Genomic DNA, 21,944 nt, shown 5'->3' on the forward strand with positions numbered 1-21,944 from the left:
CCCTATAGCCAATAAAAAACATATACCAGGCTAGAGTAAAAACAGCTATGACCTATGGAGCCGGGGTCTGGGGTACGGTTGCATCTACACCACTAAAAATTATCGAAAATAAATTCTTTAAATCTGTAGTGGGCCTCCCTTTGTCCTTCACGAATGGAATCGTACACAGAATTGGCCCTTTCTTATATATCAGATCATATACAATTAGCCCCACTCCTCCTATGGCATTCTATTTGGAGGAGAGACACAGTACCTCTGACCCAAATGGTAATTAAGAGCTGCATAGAGATGGATAACTGGAAAAGATCCAATTGGCTAAGCTACGTAGAGACAGTTTTAAAAGAGATAGGCCTCCACGAACCTTTTAAAGATCCTCTGGTTTGTAAGAAGGTGTCCAAGCAGAAAGTCACTGCCATGTTTACGTTGATGGCGGAACACAAGCGTAGGGAACATTATAAAGAGAAACACGCAGCACTGGTTTATTAGAAGGACAAAACACTAACAGTGGAACCTTCACTTGAACAGCACCTAACCTTCTATAACTCTCCCTGTAATAACCCTATGTATGAGGGAAAATCGTGTGCACACTCAGTGGCACCCACTGTTACAATGCCTATTCCCTTAGGAATCAGAATATATAACAATAAACGAGAGGTGCACCACATAAAAGATTTGAGAACGGAGGAATCCTTTGTGATTATCGAATTTCTTCAAAAATCATTCCTTATATTCATTTTATTTTCATTTATATAATAATTCCAAAAGACATAAAAATCAGTTTGTGTGACTCTACAAACAGACCAGCCGACGCGTTTCGTCCTGAAACAGGACTTCTTCAGGGCTGTCAAACAATAAACAGAAAAATATATGCATATAAATAACATACATATACAAATACATATACATTTATAAGAACACTTATACATAAATATAAGCACCATAAAAGCACCAACAAGACAGAACGACATTGTTTCCTGGGAGATAGAGAGAGTAATTCCCAGTTCTGGAATATATTTAAACCTAATAGTAATTTTATTCCTACATTGAGAATTCACTTTAAACATTCTAAGCAGTGTATTGTATTTAATACGAATCCAACATCCTTTTGGGGGGCAAACAAACGAAAAACGTCTTACATTAAATGTTTGAGTGAGAAGATAAAAACAGATAGAATAAGCAAAAATAAAGACAAAAAATGGAAGTAAAAATGAAACAATAAGAGAAACAGGGGAGGAGAGACCTAACCTACCACTAAATCGTAGCGTAGATCATAGACGGATATGTCCTCGAAAATTTTCCCCAATCCTTAAGTTGGTCATATTAAAAGGCAAAATACCATTCAGTCAGCTCTAAAGTGGAAACACAGAAAAAATGGGGCACCTAGAGTCAGTCATGAGCCTCAGGTTACAACAGTAATGAAGACAAGTGCTGACACAACAACGTATATGTACCAGATAACCTGCGTGTAACTCACAAATGAGCGCCAAATCAAAGTGATCAATATCACAGCCGAGATCCAGTGGCTTATCGTCACAAGAGTTCCACAGTCACAGGAACCAGACACCCTCAGATGAAGGGGATGTTTATATTTAACATCGTCCCAAAGTTCTAAGAGGGAAGCGAAAAATATATATCTTAAATAAGAAAAGATAAATATCGAAGGTGATCTCAGTTTTCTTAAACTGCATCTAAATATATAATTTTAATTATAATCGATGATATGAAGATAGCGCTAGAGGGAGTTTTACACATAATAAATGGGACACGGAGCGAAGAAACGACATAAGTCGACAAGTAAAAGCAAGAACCAGAAAGAGTAAAGGGCTGCATTGAGTAGGTTGCACAATACACATGAGTGAGGCTAAGCCCTGCCTCCCAAGTCATAAGTGAAAACCCAACGCCCACATATAGTGAACAATATACGTTGATACAAAAGTACAGAGAGAGGGGGGGGCCCAAATACATAAGACTACGGAGCCTAATACGGCTCGAGCGAGCGGGACAGTTTGTGCTTCCAAGACTTACCGCAATATGTTTGTTGCAGATGAGCAAAGCACGGAAGAGTCTCCAACGGACAGATTCAAGGTCCGATATCCAGGCAAGTAACCTGACCCATTTACCCACGAACTTTAAGTAGTGCGTAAGGGGCCGGGATAAGCGAACCACATGGGTGGTTTCCATGGCAACCTATAAAGCCGGATCCTACTCATTCGTTGCGGCGGCCATATTAGCATTACCTATACTCTTATCAAAAAGTGTCTGATAAGCAATTGATATCAATTTATAAGCTCAAACTAGGAACGCACATATCGTTACAATGTATTATTATTTTATTAGGAGAGGACACTAGTAAGGCAGTCAAACTTTGTTGCAACCCATATGCCCGCGATCTTGGAATAGTACGTAAGGATATGGGAACCACATGATTGGTTTCCATGGCAATATATGTAGACAAAACCTGCTCGCACGTAACGGCAGCTATATCAAAATTACCTCTGTTTCTATAAGTGATATAATCAGCAAAAAACAATCGTTAGAAAAAGCAAACTCGAACCATACATCTCATAGAATTCCATTAAGTATTACAATTTATATTCAGAAAAATGATTATATCCCTCAGTGGGGAATATACTACGTTTTATCAAGATTCAAATTCCCACCTGGGAAGGCAGAGAGAATTGGAAATGGAAAGGCAAACACCATAATATGCATATAAATAAAAAACTATTTTTCAAAGCGCTTTTCAGAAAAAATTGTTAAATAGTCCCTCTCATAGGGAATCCTCCCTATCTCGAAGTAGTATTAAGATTCTAAGAGCATGAAGCCCCGCTATGAAGCCCTAGGGAGATCAATAGTAATAGGAAGGACTTAGCAAGTGTAGCAAACACTTAGATAGACTTAAGGCTGTTTAAATTGCAGGCTTCAAGATAATAAGTCAGTGTTCATATTGTCATTAGAGATCGGAGTAAACACATTGTCAATGGAGATCGGAGTGGACATTCATGAATAATAGGTACAGCTAAGCATAAGACAGGAAGGGGTGAGGTTCCGTGCAAGACGGAACGACACTTTTTGGGTGTGGTCGAATATGGATGAGTTTGGTGTCTATGAACCGCAAATGACGAGTTTAGTGGGTGTACGCGTTTTCGCTACGCAACCACGTATGGTTCGTCTCATTTTTGGGTTTGTCCATCCGAACCCTCGGGTTCCATTTTAGATGCGGCATCCATTTTGTTTCTTGCCCTCAAGTAGTCAGCGAACGGACCTTGTCCGCTCTGTGACCCTGGGATTCCCAAGCTTACACCAAGGACACGTGTTTCTTTGAGGGTGACTTTTATGATAGGGGAAATGACACGGCAAAGGCAGATGGCCCCGCTCGAGGCTCATCTTACCGTGCTAGTCTATTGTTTCAGTCGTGCATGCATTGGGCACGAGGTCTTTGATCCTGTAATCAAGTTCCCGTTATTACTCCCAACACTCTTTTCCAATCTGTCGTGCATCCTTGTTCTTTCTTTGCATCTGTTTCTGTCCCTTCTCCTAATGTGTTTACAGTCAGAATGGAATGTGTTTAACTGTGGGGATGATATATTTTTACAGTTGGGAACCGGCAATGCTGCTGTAATTATGTTCCGGCCTCCTGAAACATGAACGCGACTCTTTTGAAGTTTATTGTGGGAACTGAGTTGTAACCTTTGTTTGCCATGTTGTGCAATGGCAGAAATATGTATAAAAGGAGCGACCCACTTTTGCAATTCGAAGCAGTCTCCGAGAACCTTCACGCTGTGTACTTCTTGCGATCTCTGTATCCCTGCAGTAAATAAACGCTGATCTTTGACGTCGCTGGAAGTGTCCCGTGTCTCTGTGTTTTGTACGCCAGAACAGGTAACCCACGAAGGTTTCAGGTGTTGTCCCCTGGCACCGCTGGGTCTTAAGAATAACCCAGTCCTTCAGTTGGCGCCCAACGTGGGGCGACATCAGCGGTACCGGTCCAAAGCCCGACGATCGTGAGGAACTTCGTGTGAAATCTCCGAGGGAAGGTGCACCCCGCTTCATCGATCCAGTTGTCGAAATAAGTGGCCCGAAGTCTTTTCCCGCGAAGATTCCCGCCTCCTGACGGCTGCGACGGACTGATGCCCTGACTGTCGACCTGTTTTGGCGCCTGGCGTAGTCCTTTGTACGGCGAGACGATAGACGGGCCTTCCTGGTGACGCCATTGCTCTTTCAGTTACGTATTTGTGGGTCGCTCCCAGAGTTACCTTGTTGTTTGCATGGTTCCATTGCATTTGTGGTTCTTAGTCGTTGGTTCTTAGTTGTTGGGTTTCATTTGACGATTGCAATTGCCAAAAACCGAGGGTCTTGCATTTTTTTTTGTGCGAGGACATCATCATTCGATAGCCCTTGAAGTTTGTACGCTCGGTTAGTGTGCACGATGCCTGGCCGTAGTACTTTGTTTGGTTTCCTTAAATGTTGCAGCACGGATTCCCGGCTGGAGGATTCATGCCCGAGACCTCCGGTTGGAACTCCAATTTATGAGCTCTATAGTCGCCATGGCGTAGGTCCTATCGTATATAATGAATATTGGGTTCGTTACACTAAAAATGTTGGTGTTCTTAGTTGGCCATCACATGGTAGTTTCGAAACTGCCGTCTTAGATAATCTTGAGGCTAAACTGTTTAAAAAGAAGGCTAGGCCGGCCATGTTTGATTCCTTCCGGTTATGGCGCAAAGAGGCCAAGCAGAAAGAAATCAAACAGATTAAGAAAAATAAGAGAGAAGGTGTTATTACGGTGATGCGAAATGCAGAACAGTATCACCGAGACAAAGATGAGAAGGAGCAGGAAGTCCGTGCTCGCCTTCATCACATGGCGGTGGATAAGTGTTATCCGGTGTTACCGTCTAATTCTGAGAAGACGGGAGAGGAAGTGATAGAAGATTCGTTATTGTCTTATCTATTGAAATCACCACCTCCCTATGCTCCAGATACCGTGGGTCCTATGATTCTTCCTATTCCTCCACTTGCTGTTCTGGCGGCTGCTGGTCAGCCCGTCGTTCCTCCTGCTCTCCCGAATCCTCTTGTGCCGCAAATTGTCCATCCTCCTTTACCAGCTCTTCTTCCTACTGCTCCTTTGCCAGTATCTCAGCAATCTATTGTTACTACTACTCCTGTTACCCCGTCCACTACTACTGTCTCTACTCCTACTGTCGTTGCTCCTGTACCTCCTTCTTCTTCTCCTTCTGTTCGTAGTCGTCTCTTTAATGCTGTTGCTACTCTTTATTCTCCGCTTTTTGGGCCAATACTCGGATCGACTCTTTCTGATGTTGCTCAGAGGCGCAGTCAGATTCCTGATGGTAGGGAACGTGAGTCGTTGGTAAAAATGGCGCGTAAATGGATTCGCCATCCTGTGAAGTACACTTTGCGTATAGTGTTTGAGACATTTTCTCAGTTTAATGCGCCCACACAAAGATTCGTGTTTGAGGAAATGTGTAAATCTTTGAGAGAAGAGTGGGGTAATGATGCGGTTGATAATGTACCGCCCGAGGTCTCGGAGCTCCAGAATCAATTTTCGACTGGTGTGATTGTGGGTGATAATGTTCGATGTGCTCTAGAGCGTCTGTTATCTTTTCGATGTACAGTGCAACCTCGAGCATTGTTTAAGGATGAGACTGCAGAGTGGATGACAAAACCTGGTCAGTATCCTATGCGGGAAGTTCCCCCAGTATGGATGCCAGGTGATCCTAATGCTAATCCCGCTATTCCAGCACGTTTTCAGAGAGTTTGGATACACCTCCCTTGGAAGCGATCGGAAGTTTTACAGGTAAAGCAAACCTTGCCCGACCCCCGTAAAAATCCCGCAGGTTATTATAAGGAGTTGTCCCAACTAGTGGATGCTACCGTTATGAACCTTGCCGATATTGACATGTTGTTTGGCAATGTAGTGCCTCAGCCGATTTGGGCGAAAATCCGTCACAAGAATCACGTGGCCGAGTTAGGCGGTGACTGGGCAGCTCTTGCGGCGGCAGACGCCCAGCAAGTTGGTGGGGCTAAACCTGAACAGCTTATTGCGGATTTGCCCCAGAGGATAATTACCCTTATGAAGACACTTATGCCAGCAATACGCGTTAATTGGGATAAGTTGTCTGCGTGCAAACAAAAGAGGGATGAGAGTGTCTCCGATTTCTTTACGAGATTTGAGGAGGCATTTATTGATCATAGTGGTCAGGACATGAGCTCTGAGGGTGGTCAGCGATTGTTCGTTGATAAATTTGTATCGAATTTGTTGCCTGAACTCAGCAACAAGCTGAAGAATTCTGAAAGTTCGTGGGCTGTTTCTACCACTGCTCAGATATTAGCCACGGCCCAGTACTATGAAAACAGAGAGAAGGAAGAAAGCGAGCGCGCAGACAAGAAAACGAAGGATCTTAAAACTAAGGTCTTATTGCAGCAAGCGTATCCTCCGCGCTCGAATTACAATGACTCACAACCGCCAAATCGCTCACAATCGCAGTTTTCTAGATCACAGTTACATAATGACTCTTCCGCACCTCGCTTTGTGTTGGGGTATAATCAATGTGCATATTGTCGGGGTGAGGGCCATTTGAAGTTTAATTGTCCAGTTTTACGTGACAGGAACAATGGTGTTTCGGCTCGAGGAGGTTGTAGTGGTCCTCAACAAGCTTCACGTGGTAGAGGTCGCGGTGTTACTCAGAATCCGACCGAGCGTCTTGCCACTTCCTCAGACTCACAAAATTGTTTCGATCGACGCGATCTCTCGTCTGGTAGATCTGCACAGTATCATGTGGATGACTATTATGTCGAGCATGATGTTGATGCGGATGGTATCTACTAGGACAGCCATAGACAGAGGAAGGGAGAAGTATCAGTTCCGGTTGATCAGAGAGGGCCTTATGTCGCAGTTGCCACATTGGGCGTTGTCGAGCCTTTTCTGTTGGACACTGGTGCAGCGAAAAGTTCCATCATGCATTCGAAACTCCCTGGCGCGCCTTTGTCTGGCTTAACAAATGTTTCCGTTGGATTCTCTGGCGCCCCGGTTAGCAATCCAGTTTCTAGCCCTTTGCCCCTTACAATTGGGTCTTCTGAGTTAGAAGCTCCGTTGATTTTGACTACTGGTTGTGGTGAGAATCTATTGGGCTTGGATTTGTTGAAATGGTTACATGCGACTTTGTATTGCTCTCCTGCGGGAGTGGAGCTTACATTGGGTCAGAGAGTGACCTCTCCTATGTATTTGTCGATTGATAAGCTCCCACCGGAATTGAGTTCTCTTCCAGCCTCTTTGTGGGCGACAGGTCCCAATGATGTGGGCCTGTTGGATATACCACCTTATGTTGTTCAATTGAAATTCAACGCGCGACTACCACGCATTCCCCAGTATCGTATCTCCCTTGATGGTGAACGAGCACTATTAGCGATCATTTACGATTTGATCAATAAAGACGTCATTGAGGAAACACGAGGTAACGTGTGTAATAGTCCTGTGTTGCCTATTTTGAAGCGAACTGATCCCTCCAAGCCTCCTGTGTACCGTCTAGTTATTGACTTAAGGGAGGTAAATAAAATTGTTGTTCCGCAGTTTCCCGTGGTACCTGACATTACAGCTTTGCTGACTCTGATTCCAGCCTCTGCATCATGGTTCTCGGTAATCGATCTGAAGAATGCGTTCTTTAGCATTCCGATTGCTGCGGAAAGCAGAGATTTATTCAGTTTCTCATTAGGTGGTCGTAGCTTCAGGTTCAAATGTGCACCTCAGGGCTATTGTGAGAGTCCATCGATCTACAGCCAAGCTCTTAAGAGTCAACTTGATGCGTTTGGGTTGCCGGCTGGTGCGGCTTTGATTCAGTACGTTGACGATCTGTTGGTAGCTGCTGACACTGAACAGATTTGCAAAACTGCTACAGTATCACTGTTACAGCATCTTTGTGACTTACACCACAAGGTGTCACCTTCTAAACTGCAATATTGTTGTCAAGAAGTAACCTATCTAGGTCACTTATTGTCAAAGGCGGGAAGAAGGTTGACCCCTGAAAGAATTGCAGCAATTGCTCGAATGACTGTGCCAACAACTGAGAGAGATGTGCGTGCCTTTCTAGGTATTACGTCATACTGCAGACAGTGGATTCCAAATTTTTCACTGTTAGCGAAGCCATTGACAGCTCTCACGTGCAAGGACGTTTCGACTCCTTTGCCATGGACGGAAGAGTGTCAGAAAAGTTTTTCTGAACTACGTGATGCGTTGTGTTCGGCTCCTGTGTTAGGTACTCCTGATTACAGTAAGCCATTTACACTATACGTTCACGAAAGGGAAGGTTGTGCGTTGAGTGTTTTGACGCAACAATTTGGTGGCAAGCAGCGTCCGTGTGCATATTTTTCCTCGACTTTAGACCCGGTAGCTAGAGCGTTGCCGAGTTGCTTGAGAGCGACAGCGGCAGCTGCGGTGTCTATTCGACAATCCGCAGGTCTGGTCATGGATAATATGCTCATAGTGATGGTTCCGCATGCAGTCGACACTCTCCTGAATCGGACAAAAACTCAACATCTGACGAGTGCAAGATTGTCTGGGTATGAGTTGACCCTTTTGGCAAGTCATATACAGATCAAGCGTTGTAATGTACTGAATCTGGCGACATTGTTGCCGACTAATACGGAATCAGATGATGTACCACCACATGATTGTTATTTACGAACTGAGGAAGAAACAAAGGGTCGTGTGGACCTGAAAAACACTCCATTGACAGATCCCGATGGCACTTTGTATGTTGATGGTTCCTGTTTTAAATTGCCGAATGGCGATGTGACGACTGCGTATGCTGTAGTGACGTTGAGCACGGTGGTGGAAACTGCGAGATTGAATCAGAATTCAGCGCAAGCGGCAGAGTTGATTGCATTGACAAGAGCGTGTGTTTTGTCTAAGGGAAAGCGAGTGAATGTGTTTACTGACAGTCAGTATGCATTCGGCGTTGCGCACAGTTTTGGACGATTGTGGAGAGAAAGAGGATTTATGACATCGCATGGTACGAAGCTCCAACACAGGCAGCTCGTGAATGATCTTTTGGATGCACTCACATTGCCTAAACAGGTGGCGATCGTTAAATGTAGTGCACATCAGAAAGTGACGGATGATGTTGGTCGTGGTAATGCATTTGCGGATGAGATTGCTAAGGAAACGGCTAAAAATCTCGCTACCCGAATGTATGTGACAGGTTCAGCGAGATGGTCGACGGAAACTGGTATGTGTGAAGACACTGTTGAGAGTGTGAAAGTAATTCAGAACGAGGCCACTGAAGCTGAAAAGACCAAGTGGAAAGAAAGCACGGGAAAGTTGGATATGCACGGATGTTGGGTCGACTTGACGGAACGTCAGAGGTGGATGTTACCGGATGCATATGTGTTAGCTGTCGTTACAATGGCTCATGGGTTGTCACATATTAGTGCGAAAGGGATATGCAAGTTCTTGTTCCCTGTATGGAAGAATGATGGTATTGCTAAATGTGCTGAGAGAGTGGTTAAAAATTGCATGGTGTGTTTGATGCATAATCCTGGCAAGGGCACCCCCACTCCACCTGGTCATTTTGCTCCCCCTGTTTGTCCCTTTGAGGTTATCCAACTGGATTTCATCCATATGGAGAGATGCAATAATCTGAAGTATGTTTTGGTTGTGGTTTGTGCGTTCTCCAGATGGATCGAGGCCTATCCTCTTAAGGATAACACTGCCCTGTCCACAGCGAAAATCCTACTGAAGGAATACTTTCCTCGGTATGGAATGCCACGGATTGTGTGGTCAGATAATGGAAGTGAGTTCGTGGGAAGTGTGATGCAGAGTGTATGTAAGGGCCTTGGAATTCGGCAGAAATTCCATAGCGCTAATCATCCTCAGGCAGCGGGTTTAGTTGAAGGGTACAATGGTACCCTGAAGTTGAAACTTGCAAAGATACAAGCTACGACTGGTTTATCATGGCCTGATGCCTTGCCTCTGGCTCTCCTATCAACCAGAGCGACTGTACACTCTCGAGTAGGGCTCAGCCCATATGAGATTGTGTTCGGCCGCCCTGCAAACATTTGGGGAGTCCCGAGACCTAAGGCCTTTGATAGTCTTGAGTATCCAATGCTAATTGATTATCTTCATGATCTGACTACTAAATTGAGGTTAATTCACCAACAGGTCTTTGAAGCTCTACCGGCACAGACAGAGGGTCCTGGACATCAGCTCCGGCCAGGCGATTGGGTCGTTACCCGAAATTTTGGTCGAAAACGTAACTTGGAGCCAAGATTCGTGGGACCCTTTCAAGTACTATTAACAACGAGGACTGCAGCTCGGTTGGAAGGCAGAAAGAACTGGGTACACGCCGGCCACACGAAAAAGGTACCAATCCCCTCACCAACGGATGGTTGGGTGAGAGCTGGGATTGCGGCAACGGAAACTGAGACCCCTTTTTGCTTTGTGCCCTTTAGTGATGCTCAACCTGTAGGAGACAGTTTGTCGCTGCCAGACACACCTGCGGAGTCATCAGTTGCAGAGAATTCAAGGTCTGAATCATCGTCCATTCCACTGAACACTGTTTTACCAGCTGAACAATTATTTGTAGAGCAGACTCGACCTGGAAGAAATCGCTACTTTCTTCGTCCACGTAGCAAGGAGTAATAAAATTTTGTTTTATATTTTTTCTTTTCTGGTGCTACGAACATTATGAACAATTACATCCTTTCTTTTTGGGTTTTTTTATGTGCTTTTCACTGCTAAGAGATTTGTATTAAAGCTGAGCGTTTACGAAAACCTACCATCCGGATAACTGTAGGGCCGTGCGGGTACTCCTTTCTGTTTAGCAGGTTTCTGACGCTAGGTCGGTTACTTTTGTCGACTCCTGGGAACTCCTGGGAATTGATAATCACTACTCAGAACGAAGTGCGTCAAGTACGTCACGGACGGTTTGTAGAGGATGGCATTCTCTAAGCTGTTGGCAGTAGAAAGGATGTCGGCGCAAAGATCAAAATTGCATAAAATTGTACGAACAAAATGTTTTCTGTTTCAGGTATTCCTACTATTTCTGACTGTGTCTATGCTATTGGTGGGCGGAGTGTATTTTGGAATACAGTTATTACCTTCTGTTTCACCTACTCTTACTCCTAAATTAGTCTCCATTACTACTGTTTCCCCACATTCTTTTCATCCCCTGCCTCAACACGAACAGGTTAGACGTGCGGAATTCATGAATAACTCCTTCGTTCAACTCCTACACCAGCATCAGTTGGTGATGAATACTACCAACTGTTGGGTGTGTGGGTTAATGCCACATACCATGGATAGGGGTATTCCGTATCTGGTTCTTCCTTATAGCTCCCAAGGGTCAGCTCGAGCATTCCAAACTATGTTTCGTAGTGCACTAGATTCCTACCCCAGTCGAGAGCCACGCTCTGCGAACTTTGGTCCTGGTCCGTACCACAAGCCTTTGGCAATAGCGATTGCTGATTTAGATAGAGATGTTTTTGATGCATCGCTTATTCCAGATGAAGAGGTGCAAGCCTATAAGGATCTGAGTGAGGCTGAGTATAGTACGTCAGTGGGTGATAGACAGCTCAGGAGTTCGTCCCCAATATGGATTGTACCCCACCTCGGTAATTTCTGCTTGAAAGGTTTGGGTCAAAATCCGAGAGCACAACTTGGGAATAGTGCTTGTACTGACACGTATGTCCTACCGATGCTCTCTTCCCCTGTTTTTCTGACTGCTAAGGGCACTTACTTCGTATGTTATGAACGTGCATATACATGGTTACCCCGTGATTTCTCGGGTACCTGTTATATTGCGAATCTTTTACCACCGACTTTTACAGTTGCCTCAGACTATCACAAGACTAGAATTGTGAGAGGCGTTATTAGCAAAGAGGACACTGCCGGTCAAGAAGCAGGAGACTTCTTTAAGGGTTTCTTGCCGTTTTGGGGACCTATGGTTAATAGTAGGAACCTAAGACAGTTGACCCGTGTAGTCGAGTTGACTGCTAACATAACTGCGAGTGCTCTTGGTAATTTAACAGCTGAACTTCAGGCGGATAGACTCATGACGTTGCAGAACCGTATGGTTCTAGACGTTGTTCTTGCAGATAGAGGTGGTGTGTGTAAAGTTATCCATTCGAGCTGTTGTATTTTCATTCCTGACAACGCTCCAACTGTCTACCAAGCCATCTCGAAGTTGCATAAGATTTCCGAGTCCATACACGTGGACGAAGGTAATTGGACACTTCTAGGATGGTTTTGGGGCCTAATATCCACTTGGGGTTGGAAGATTCTGATGATCGTAGGGGTTGTTGTAACGTTTCTATTCACGTGTTGTCTTTGTGTACAGTGTGGTCCTGCCTTATGTGGCCTTTGTGCTACAACGTGTATAAGACGGTCATCTGTTACCAAGGAGACATTGATGAGTAGAATGATGTTTCAGCAGCAGCTGAACGATCTGATGAATATCGAAATCGATTCTGATATCGACTAGTGCTTGCCTACGTGAGGGCAAAAGGAGCGTCTAAGGTTCCGTGCGAGACGGAACGACAATTTTTGGGTGTGGTCGAATATGGATGAGTTTGGTGTCTATGAACCGCAAATGACGAGTTTAGTGGGTGTACGCGTTTTCGCTACGCAACCACGTATGGTTCGTCTCATTTTTGGGTTTGTCCATCCGAACCCTCGGGTTCCATTTCAGATGCGGCATCCATTTTGTTTCTTGCCCTCAAGTAGTCAGCGAACGGACCTTGTCCGCTCTGTGACCCTGGGATTCCCAAGCTTACACCAAGGACACGTGTTTCTTTGAGGGTGACTTTTATGATAGGGGAAATGACACGGCAAAGGCAGATGGCCCCGCTCCAGGCTCATCTTACCGTGCTAGTCTATTGTTTCAGTCGTGCATGCATTGGGCACGAGGTCTTTGATCCTGTTATCAAGTTCCCGTTATTACTCCCAACACTCTTTTCCAATCTGTCGTGCATCCTTGTTCTTTCTTTGCATCTTTTCTGTCCCTTCTCCTAATGTGTTTACAGTCAGAATGGAATGTGTTTAACTGTGGGGATGATATGTTTTTACAGTTGGGAACCGGCAATGCTGCTGTAATTATGTTCCGGCCTCCTGAAACATGAACGCGACTCTTTTGAAGTTTATTGTGGGAACTGAGTTGTAACCTTTGTTTGCCATGTTGTGCAATGGCAGAAATATGTATAAAAGGAGCGACCCACTTTTGCAATTCGAAGCAGTCTCCGAGAACCTACACGCTGTGTACTTCTTGCGATCTCTGTATCCCTGCAGTAAATAAACGCGGATCTTTGACGTCGCTGGAAGTGTCCCGTGTCTCTGTGTTTTGTACGCCAGAACAGGTAACCCACGAAGGTTTCAGGTGTTGTCCCCTGGCACCGCTGGGTCTTAAGAATAACCCAGTCCTTCAGGGGAAGGAAACGGGGGGGGGGGGGGGCGTATAATCTAAGTCTAAACTTGCCTACCTTGGGATGATGTCAGTATGATTCAACACATGAGCGATGGAGGAAGAGACAATAACGTATGCTCTATTTATTCTGCGGGCTCTATGATAGCAAAAGGAAAGCCAATCTGAAACCAATTTTAAAGAAAATGGGCTTTAAGCAGTGTCGGGTAGCACTATTCTTTTTAAAAACAATGCCCGACCCTTTGGTTTGCTACTCTGTAGCAAAATCCTTATGGGCCTGCATGAGGAAAAGGAAGGGGATGATATGTAGTCCACTGTGTTTGATCAGTAATCACAATGTAACCAGATCCACAATATGAAATGACTTATCTTTTTCACTTTTATGCATTCTCATCTTATTCCAGGATTGCGAAGAACTATTTGGTATTTTAAATGATAATATTTTGTAATAATATCTTCTTCTTGATGTATTTATGTGTGCTTTTATGGTTATTTTTAATATGATCGAATAAAGATGATGATGATGATGATGAATAGTGCCAAGGCTCTCCTCAGGAGGACTCTGCAGCTTCCACCACACATTGTCCCTGCTTTTACCCCTCAGAGTGTACTGAATGCTTACATAGTAATGCCGCCTCACCTTAACTTGAAATGTAGAAGAAAGCCAGAAGGAAACTCGGCCCGGCTGGCGCGGCTTCGGGCACGACATGCTGAGCTGCTGGAGCGCTTGCGTTGTCACAACTATGCGGCTCACTCGGCCCGAGTCCATGCCACATCGGACAGGGCGGGGCGATTGTTGGCCTGGCTGCTCAGACAGGAGGCTGCTCATGCTCCGATAGATGCTATTCGCGGGCCCGACGGGTCGCCTGTATACACGCAGTGGGAGATTCATCAGGCAATGATGGAACATTACGCGACCCTATACCGTTCGACGGGACGCCGGCAGGTGCAGGAACTGGATCGGTTCCTGGAGGCTGCCAGTCTGCCCACCGTCCCAGATTAGCACCGGGAGTCGCTTGAGTGCCCCCTCACCGTGGAAGAGATCAGAGAGGCGGTCACCTCTTTGGCCTCTGGGAGGGCACCGGGACCTGATGGGCTCCCAGCGGAGTACTACAAGACCTATCGGGAGCCACTAGTACCCAAACTACACGCTCTCTACATTGCTGCCCTCGAAGAACGTACCTTGCCTGCTTCCATGCGCGAGGCCTATCTGGTATCTCTGCTAAAGCCCGGACGGTATCCCACCAATCTGGGGTCATACCGCCCCCTTGCTCTGCTCAATGCGGACTACAAAATCTTAGCCAAGGTACTGGCGGAGCGACTGGCGCAGACGGTGCCAGTGTTGGTACACGGCGACCAAAATGGTTTTGTGCCTAAGCGCAGCACCTCTCTCAATTTGCGGCGGTTTTTCAGGGTGGCTACTGACAGTGTGCAACAATGGCCTAGGGCGGGCTGCCTGGTTCTGGATCTTGAAAAGGCCTTCGACTGTCTGGAGTGGGGATACCTGATGGTGGCACTGTCGCACTACGGGTTGAGCCTCGGGTTCCTCCAGCTGGCAGCCCTCCTTTACAAGAATCCCACGGTGAGGGTGAGAACTGGGCCGTACATCTCTGACGCCATCCCAATATGCCGAGGCACTAGACAGGGGTGCCCGCTCTCACCCCTCCTGTTTGCACTAGCAATAGAGTCCCTCGCTGCCACGCTCCACAGGGTGCTGACCGATGGCATCCCTCTGGGTGATGCGACGCATCAGGTATCGATTTATGCGGATGACCTACTGGTCTTCGTCAGAGATGTGGCTCACATCCCGGCCGAACTGGAGCGCATTCTACTCGACTTCGCTGCTCTCTCAGGCCTCCGGGTGAATGCTACTAAGTCCTGTCTATACGCGTTTCGAGCTGACACTCGAGATCCAAACTATCATCTTGGGGGTGTGGTGGTCCAATGGCAGCCGGATACCTTCCGTTACCTAGGTCTCCAGATATATCGGCAGCCAGCGGATCTCGTGGAGGGCAATCTGGGCAGGGCCGTGGCAGCAGTCAAGACCCAGATGCGGTTTTGGGGTACCCTCTCCCTCACAGTCACGGGGCGAGTCGCTTTAATCAAAATGATGATTTTACCCTCACTCCTGTACTACTTCGCCAACCTACCCATTTATATACTGGCATCCTTCTTCGCAGCCCTTGCGCGGTCACTTTGGGACTTTATATGGGGTAATGCACGACACAGAGTTACGTTGCCCAAGCTGTACCTCCCCACCGACCGGGGGGGACTTGCGAAGCCGTGCTTTGAACATTATTATCTGGCTGCGCAGTTACAGTGGATAGCCCGGTGGTTGGCAGACAGGGGGTGTGATGATACTGCGACTGCAGCACCCCCCTCCCTTTAGTTGACATCATCAAGCTGTTCCACCCGGCCACGAAAGTGTCGAAGCCTGTGCCCCTCCTCGTGGTAGAGGCCTACAAATGCTACCACCGTAGCCTCTACCTCACCCGGGCCCGGACTCCTTACGCCCCAGCCATACCACTCGAGGGTTCCCCTAGCTGGCAGGGGGTGCTTAGTGCTTCGGAACTTGTGAACTGGAGCGCGGTAGACATACACACGCTGGGGGATCTTTACCGGGAGGGTGCCCTCCTCTCGTTCGCCTCCCTAGCGGAGGAGATGGGGCTGGCTCCCGGCCATTTTCTTCGTCACCTGTCTTTGATAGCGACGCTCACGAGCCGTTGGGGAGATCTCAGGGAGGAACCGGAACAACATCTTACGATGCAATATCTCCATGTAATGGGACGGGGGAGGCATCTGATTCGGGGGTTTGCGGCCTCCCTGCGCACACATGCGGCGATCAGTCTGGCACCGTTGTGTCGTAAGTGGGAGGCGGATTTGGCCCGGCCCATGGCCAACAAGGAATGGGACAGGGCGCTGCAGGGCCCGACGAAGATTCCTAGGAACATGCGTTTCCGCCAAATACAATTCTTCATTTTACATAGAGCGTACCTCACGCCCGAATCCATCAACAGATACTTCCTTCGTGCAGATGCGGGCTGCCCTCGCTGTGCGGAGGTAGATGCCGGACTAATCCATATGCTGTGGAGCTGTCCCGCATTGTGTTCATACTGGCAGACGGTGCGAGAGGCTCTCCACGTGTGCACAGGTCGCAATATCCCGTTCGAGTGGCCAGCCTACCTGTTACACCTCATCCACAGAACTCCATCCATGAAAGTCACCTCTCGGTTTATCGACCTGTGGTTAGTGGTGGCAAAGCGGCTGCTCACTAAACGCTGGAAGGCGGCTGATTCACCACACGCACAGGCATGGCGGGGTTCATTCCTGGTGTGGGCTAAGAAGGAGGGCACGGCTCTCTTGAGGGAAGAAACACTAGGCCTCAGGAAGACACCCATAGCAACTCAGTGGGAGGCACTCTTGCAGACCATGATGCGATTAGATGGGGATCCTGCAGTGATTTGTCAGGTGCGTGGCGTGGGCGCTCCCCTAGGGGGGCCTGGCACCAGTCAACCCAGATGAGGGGCATGGCGTACTGTAGCGAGGGCATAGCTGACTAGGTGGGGCGCAAAAGCACATGTGATATTGTCTGCAAAGCAGTTTGTATGAAGGGCACCGGGTTGGGGACAGACTAAGGGACATGGATAGGTGATACTAGAACGCAGGTCGGACTTTGCTGCTGTTGTTGTTTCGGTTGGGCACTGAAAGTTCTGCCGCTGTTATTCCAAGATTTGCTAACTGTTTATGGAGACACACTGGGGGAGAGTGGGTGGAGTGCTAGCACTCTTCAATCGGGATCGTCTCTCAGTGGTATGATACCAAAAGTGACTTTATAGTTACCGCCACAGCTGAGAGGCCTCCAATGTCGGCATGAGATAAGGAGGTGTATCCACTCCTCAGCAATCTATGTACACTTGCCTGGGTAAATATCAATGGTACAAATACCAATGTAAGCTGTTCTGGCTTCATAATGTACTGTAGACTTCTTTAAACTCCAATAAACAGATTTATAAATAAAAATAAGAAAGCCAGAAGGAAGAACCAGGGCTGGCGCTAGGCATGGGCAGCGTGGGCAGCTGCCCAGGGCCTCGCACTCAGCCCACCAGCATGAGGCCCTGCACCGGTGGTGTGTCCTCTTGTTTTCCTGCCGATCCAACTGAAAGAAAGGTATCTCCTTGCAGTTTCGGTCCATGGGAGGGGCCCCATCCCCGGGCCTCATAGGGATGGTGTCGGGGGCCTAGGGGAGAGACACACTTCCTCTTGACCCAATTGCAAGGAGACCATTCAGAGACACTGCAGGACGCCCATTGTCAGCATTTCAGCGCCCCCACAGTTTTAACTTTCAGCCCGCAAGCAATTCTCACACCTTAAACCCGATAGGAGCTGTGAAAGAGGTGCTTGTAGGAGGCTGAGAGGAGAAGCTGCGGCCCAAGAGGAATCTGCACAAAGCAGCTTCCGCAGCTGTGTCACTTATGTTAATTAAAGGGGCCTCGAACATTCCCTTTTAGCCCAGGGCCCTGCAAATCCTAGAACGAGCCCGGAGTATGTGTGGAATAAACACAAATACATCTAGTCAGCTATTGTGAATCCTCAGCAAGCTAACAAGGCCTTACTAAATTCCTCCAAATTTATCACCTACTCCCAAAAGACAAACTGAGAGTCAAAGTATCAGTTCTCCTATTTGTTTAATAATCAATAAAATCAACCAAATCCATATACCAACCAGAACATGACCAGTTGACTGACAGGGATGACGGGATTAGACTTTGAGTAAATAAAAAAAAATTATAATAATAGAAGTGCATTTCCTTCATATCATTGAGATGCAGAATACTATGATGAGGCGACCAATGGAAGCCGGCTACAAGTTTAAAGGATTATTTTTGCCTTTCACAAAAGAAATAATGGTTATCCATTGAAGCGCTTTCGAACATAAGGAACAACATATATGAATCGGACTCTTTTGCTAGTAGCTCTAGAAATAATTATGTTTTCCCACATACTTTCCAGCAGAAGACCCGAAGAGAAGTGTTGATAGCACATTATTTTTAATGTGTTGATGCATCGACGGATCAAAAGAACAGGATTTCACCACCTCTTTACGTTGGAAGGCAAACCGAGGGATATTGCTTCCTGCCCACCTGAATTATTATGGAGTCTTTGTGGCCAATCTGTAACTTGATTTATTATGACTGATTGTTAAATTTGATATCCTTCCATTGTAAACAATCCCACATTGCACAAGCACTATTGTTGCTGCGTATGGAGCACCCTGTGAGAAATATATGGTTGGTGTAAGGGATGCTAGCTATTGCGAAACAATATATACTCCATTGAATGGAACAACGATTGAGACTTGTGAGTTGAAACTTATAACATACCAATTTAATAATGAGCTGAAGTCACATCTCTTTTAAGAACGCTACACCAGGATGTACAAGCAGTCAATGGTCATGCTTAAAAATAAGCTACCCCGCTAATCACACATTGACTGTATCTCTGCCTTAGACTTTGTGGTGTGCTCTGCCCCCTTTCAGCTCGGCTTGCAGTATATAAATACCAAATACACATATACATCATATCCAGGACCACTACTCAATGTCCAATATTCTTTTCCTTTTTATAAACGCTTATTATGTCAGGCTAGAGGGTTACGCCTACCCCAACATGGTTGTTATTTTAATGTGCTCCAGTACTTCTCTAATTCTAAATTAAGTTTTTGGGATATATGTATTTTTTCACAGTGTCAGTGAACCTGTTCTGGATGTTAAAGTCCAAGAGGTTCCTTGTAAATTTGTTCTTAATGTTCAATAAATAATTGGTAAATGAGCTATTTGAATGCTTTCCTCTTAACATTTGTTCTCTTTTGGTCACAGGTTGTGGGCTTCTTTAAAGGGATGTCTTTTCCATTGGCCAGCATTGCAATCTACAACTCAGTTGTGTTTGGCGTCTTCAGTAACACATTGAGGCTCATTAGTCAGCATCGGTATGGAAGCCCGAAAAATTCCCCAGCTATCTCTGACTTGGCTCTTGCCAGTGTGGTGGCAGGCTTTGTTTCAGTAGGGGTTGGCGCTCCAGTGGATCTGGTAAAAATCAGACTGCAAATGCAGACACTATCGGCTACTGATGGTAAGACAATGATAATGCTTTCGATCTTATGCATAAATTGTATTGTCCCAGTGGGTAATGGCTATTGGTTTTGCCGTCCACGATTTGTTGGCTAAACGGTCTGGCAGATGTTCAAGCTAGGTGGGCAGTCCCTGCCGCACAGAGCCTATGGCCATGAGCAGAAGAGTTGACTGCCTGCAGCAGGTTGTGACACAGAAATCCACTTAAAGAATCAATTAGGGTACAGTTATTTATTGTACTATAAATTTGTCAATTATGGTTAGCGCTCTAAAACATTATTCGCACACAAGCCATGCAAACCATAACTTGCGCACTAAAGTAACGCTTGAGACCTCACAAATCTTATACCATTAATTAACAACACATAAAAGCACAGCTTCATTAAATGGCAACATATACTCAAATAATAAATCGTAATGTAATCTTAGTGATAGTATTAATGTTAACATGATAACTAAACTCACCTCAATAATTACATTCTTTATTGCATATGTCTCCTAAAGGTTGGTGTCATAACATTGCATTTAGCGAACAAGTTGTGGTTTGTCTGGTTGATGTGTTCATCATTAAGGGCCTTATTACGAGAACGGTGGTCCAGGACCGCCGGCGTCGTGGTGGCAGTCCGACCACCACCACTCGTCCACCCTAGTATGAGTGTGGGGGTGAGACTGCTACAAGACCACCGCCACCGTCCATGATCCATCTGCCACGGAGGTCTGACAACGGTCTGAATATGCTGATCCTGGCACAGCCGAGCATATTCCAACCCGATTATGCTCCGCCCTTTTCATGACCCTGTCATGAAAAGGGTAGCGGACATGCAGGTAAGGGGGCCGTAACAGAGCCACTGGTAGATTGTGGGCTTGGGGTTGCATATGGGGAGGGCACATGTTGTGCTCTTCTGGAATTGCACCCCCTTGCCTGCACGGTGTGGCATGCACTACATTTTGCATACCACGCCGAGGGCACTCTCACGACGGCGGTATGCTGGTTAGGCTCTCCTATGAGTGTAACACAACCACCCCGTGAGACTGCTGCAGCACCGCCCGCCTGCCCTGGATTACACCCACAATTCAGTGGGAGGGCTCACCATGGTCTTGCTGGTCTTCCTGGGACCGCTGCGGTGGCAGTTACATTGGAAGACCGCTAAAGAAATAATAAGACCCTAAGTTCATAGACACATAATAGATAGTGTTTAGGGAATGTCAGAGTAATGGCATCAAACATGTAAAACTAAACACCTTATCCACAGCACAGCACAACACTAAACAACAGAACAACAACAGCACAACAGCGAAACTCAACAACACAACACACCACATTAACACAACATAACTCCACAACATACCAACAGCCTAACAACACACAAAAGAACACCATAGAGTAACAAAATATAACATAAAAACACCGCAATACAATAATATAAACAAAACAACATAGTTCAATTTTACTACACAGAACAACAAAAACAGTAGAAACACACAACAATACACCAATAAAATACAATATTAGCAGGCCTTGACACCATAACACAAATACCAAAGCTTAACAACACTGCACAAGACAAAAACACAAATATTTAAACACAACAATGCAATATCACAAGATATATCATCAGAACAACACAATAGCATGTCAACAATTAAACCTAGCACAAACACAGAAGTGACTCAACATGCCAACAACATAATTTATCACCAAACACAAGAGCCAATAAATGCAACCCAAAATTGTAATAGTGCACACCACCGCAAAAGAGTACAAAACAACACCACAAGACATCAAAAGCCAACAAACTCCATTTTCCTTCAACCAGGGTCAGATTAGCCCTTATAAGAACAGGTCTGATTGGTCAGTGTATCTGACGGTTTTTGGAAGTTTATGGGTGCTTTTATAGTCTGAGGGGAAGTATTTTGCTGTTGTTTTCTCAAATATTACAACAAACATATCCCGCATCAAAGGCATGCATGCAATCTCCCTTAACTTGCAAAACACAGATTTGCAGGCCGCTTTTTAGTTACTTATATGCTAATTAGAGCCACTTTTGATTTGTTGCTCACGCCAATTTCTGCCCCAGTCTGACCCTACCTGCAACACCCTCTAACTTTCATGGAATTACATTTATTATTATGTTCTGCATACAGTACAAACATTTTACCTGAAACTCCGGTATAGGGATTCATAATAAATAAGAATTGCAATTCTAGGTTACACAGTTTAAGTCTGGGGACCCCTGTGCAAGTCATAGTGGTGATAAACACCTGAACCTGTGACCTTGGCCTATATGTACACAATGGCTTCTGTCGGGGTCCATAGATGTACACTGTGTCCCTTAAATGCATTCCACAAGTCCTGTATGTATTGTATTCTATTGATATTTATATT

At 45.9% G+C, this 21,944-nt stretch overlaps 1 protein-coding gene across 2 annotated transcripts in view; it reads left to right on the forward strand.

Moving 5' to 3' along the window:
• SLC25A48 (solute carrier family 25 member 48) overlaps positions 1–21,944 on the forward strand; it is a 327,922-nt gene that overhangs the window by 127,434 nt on the left and 178,544 nt on the right. For both annotated transcript variants that reach the window (XR_014966647.1, XM_085618001.1), the window contains exon 4: positions 19,307–19,559. Coding sequence is in view for 1 of the 2 variants with exons in the window: in XM_085618001.1 (XP_085474127.1) it covers positions 19,307–19,559 (253 nt within the window). In the remaining variant the exon portion in view is untranslated. The remainder of the gene's footprint in view (positions 1–19,306; positions 19,560–21,944) is intronic.

The sequence above is a fragment of the Triturus cristatus genome, chromosome 7 (genome assembly GCF_964204655.1).
Source record: "Triturus cristatus chromosome 7, aTriCri1.1, whole genome shotgun sequence".
NCBI lineage: Eukaryota > Metazoa > Chordata > Amphibia > Caudata > Salamandridae > Triturus > Triturus cristatus.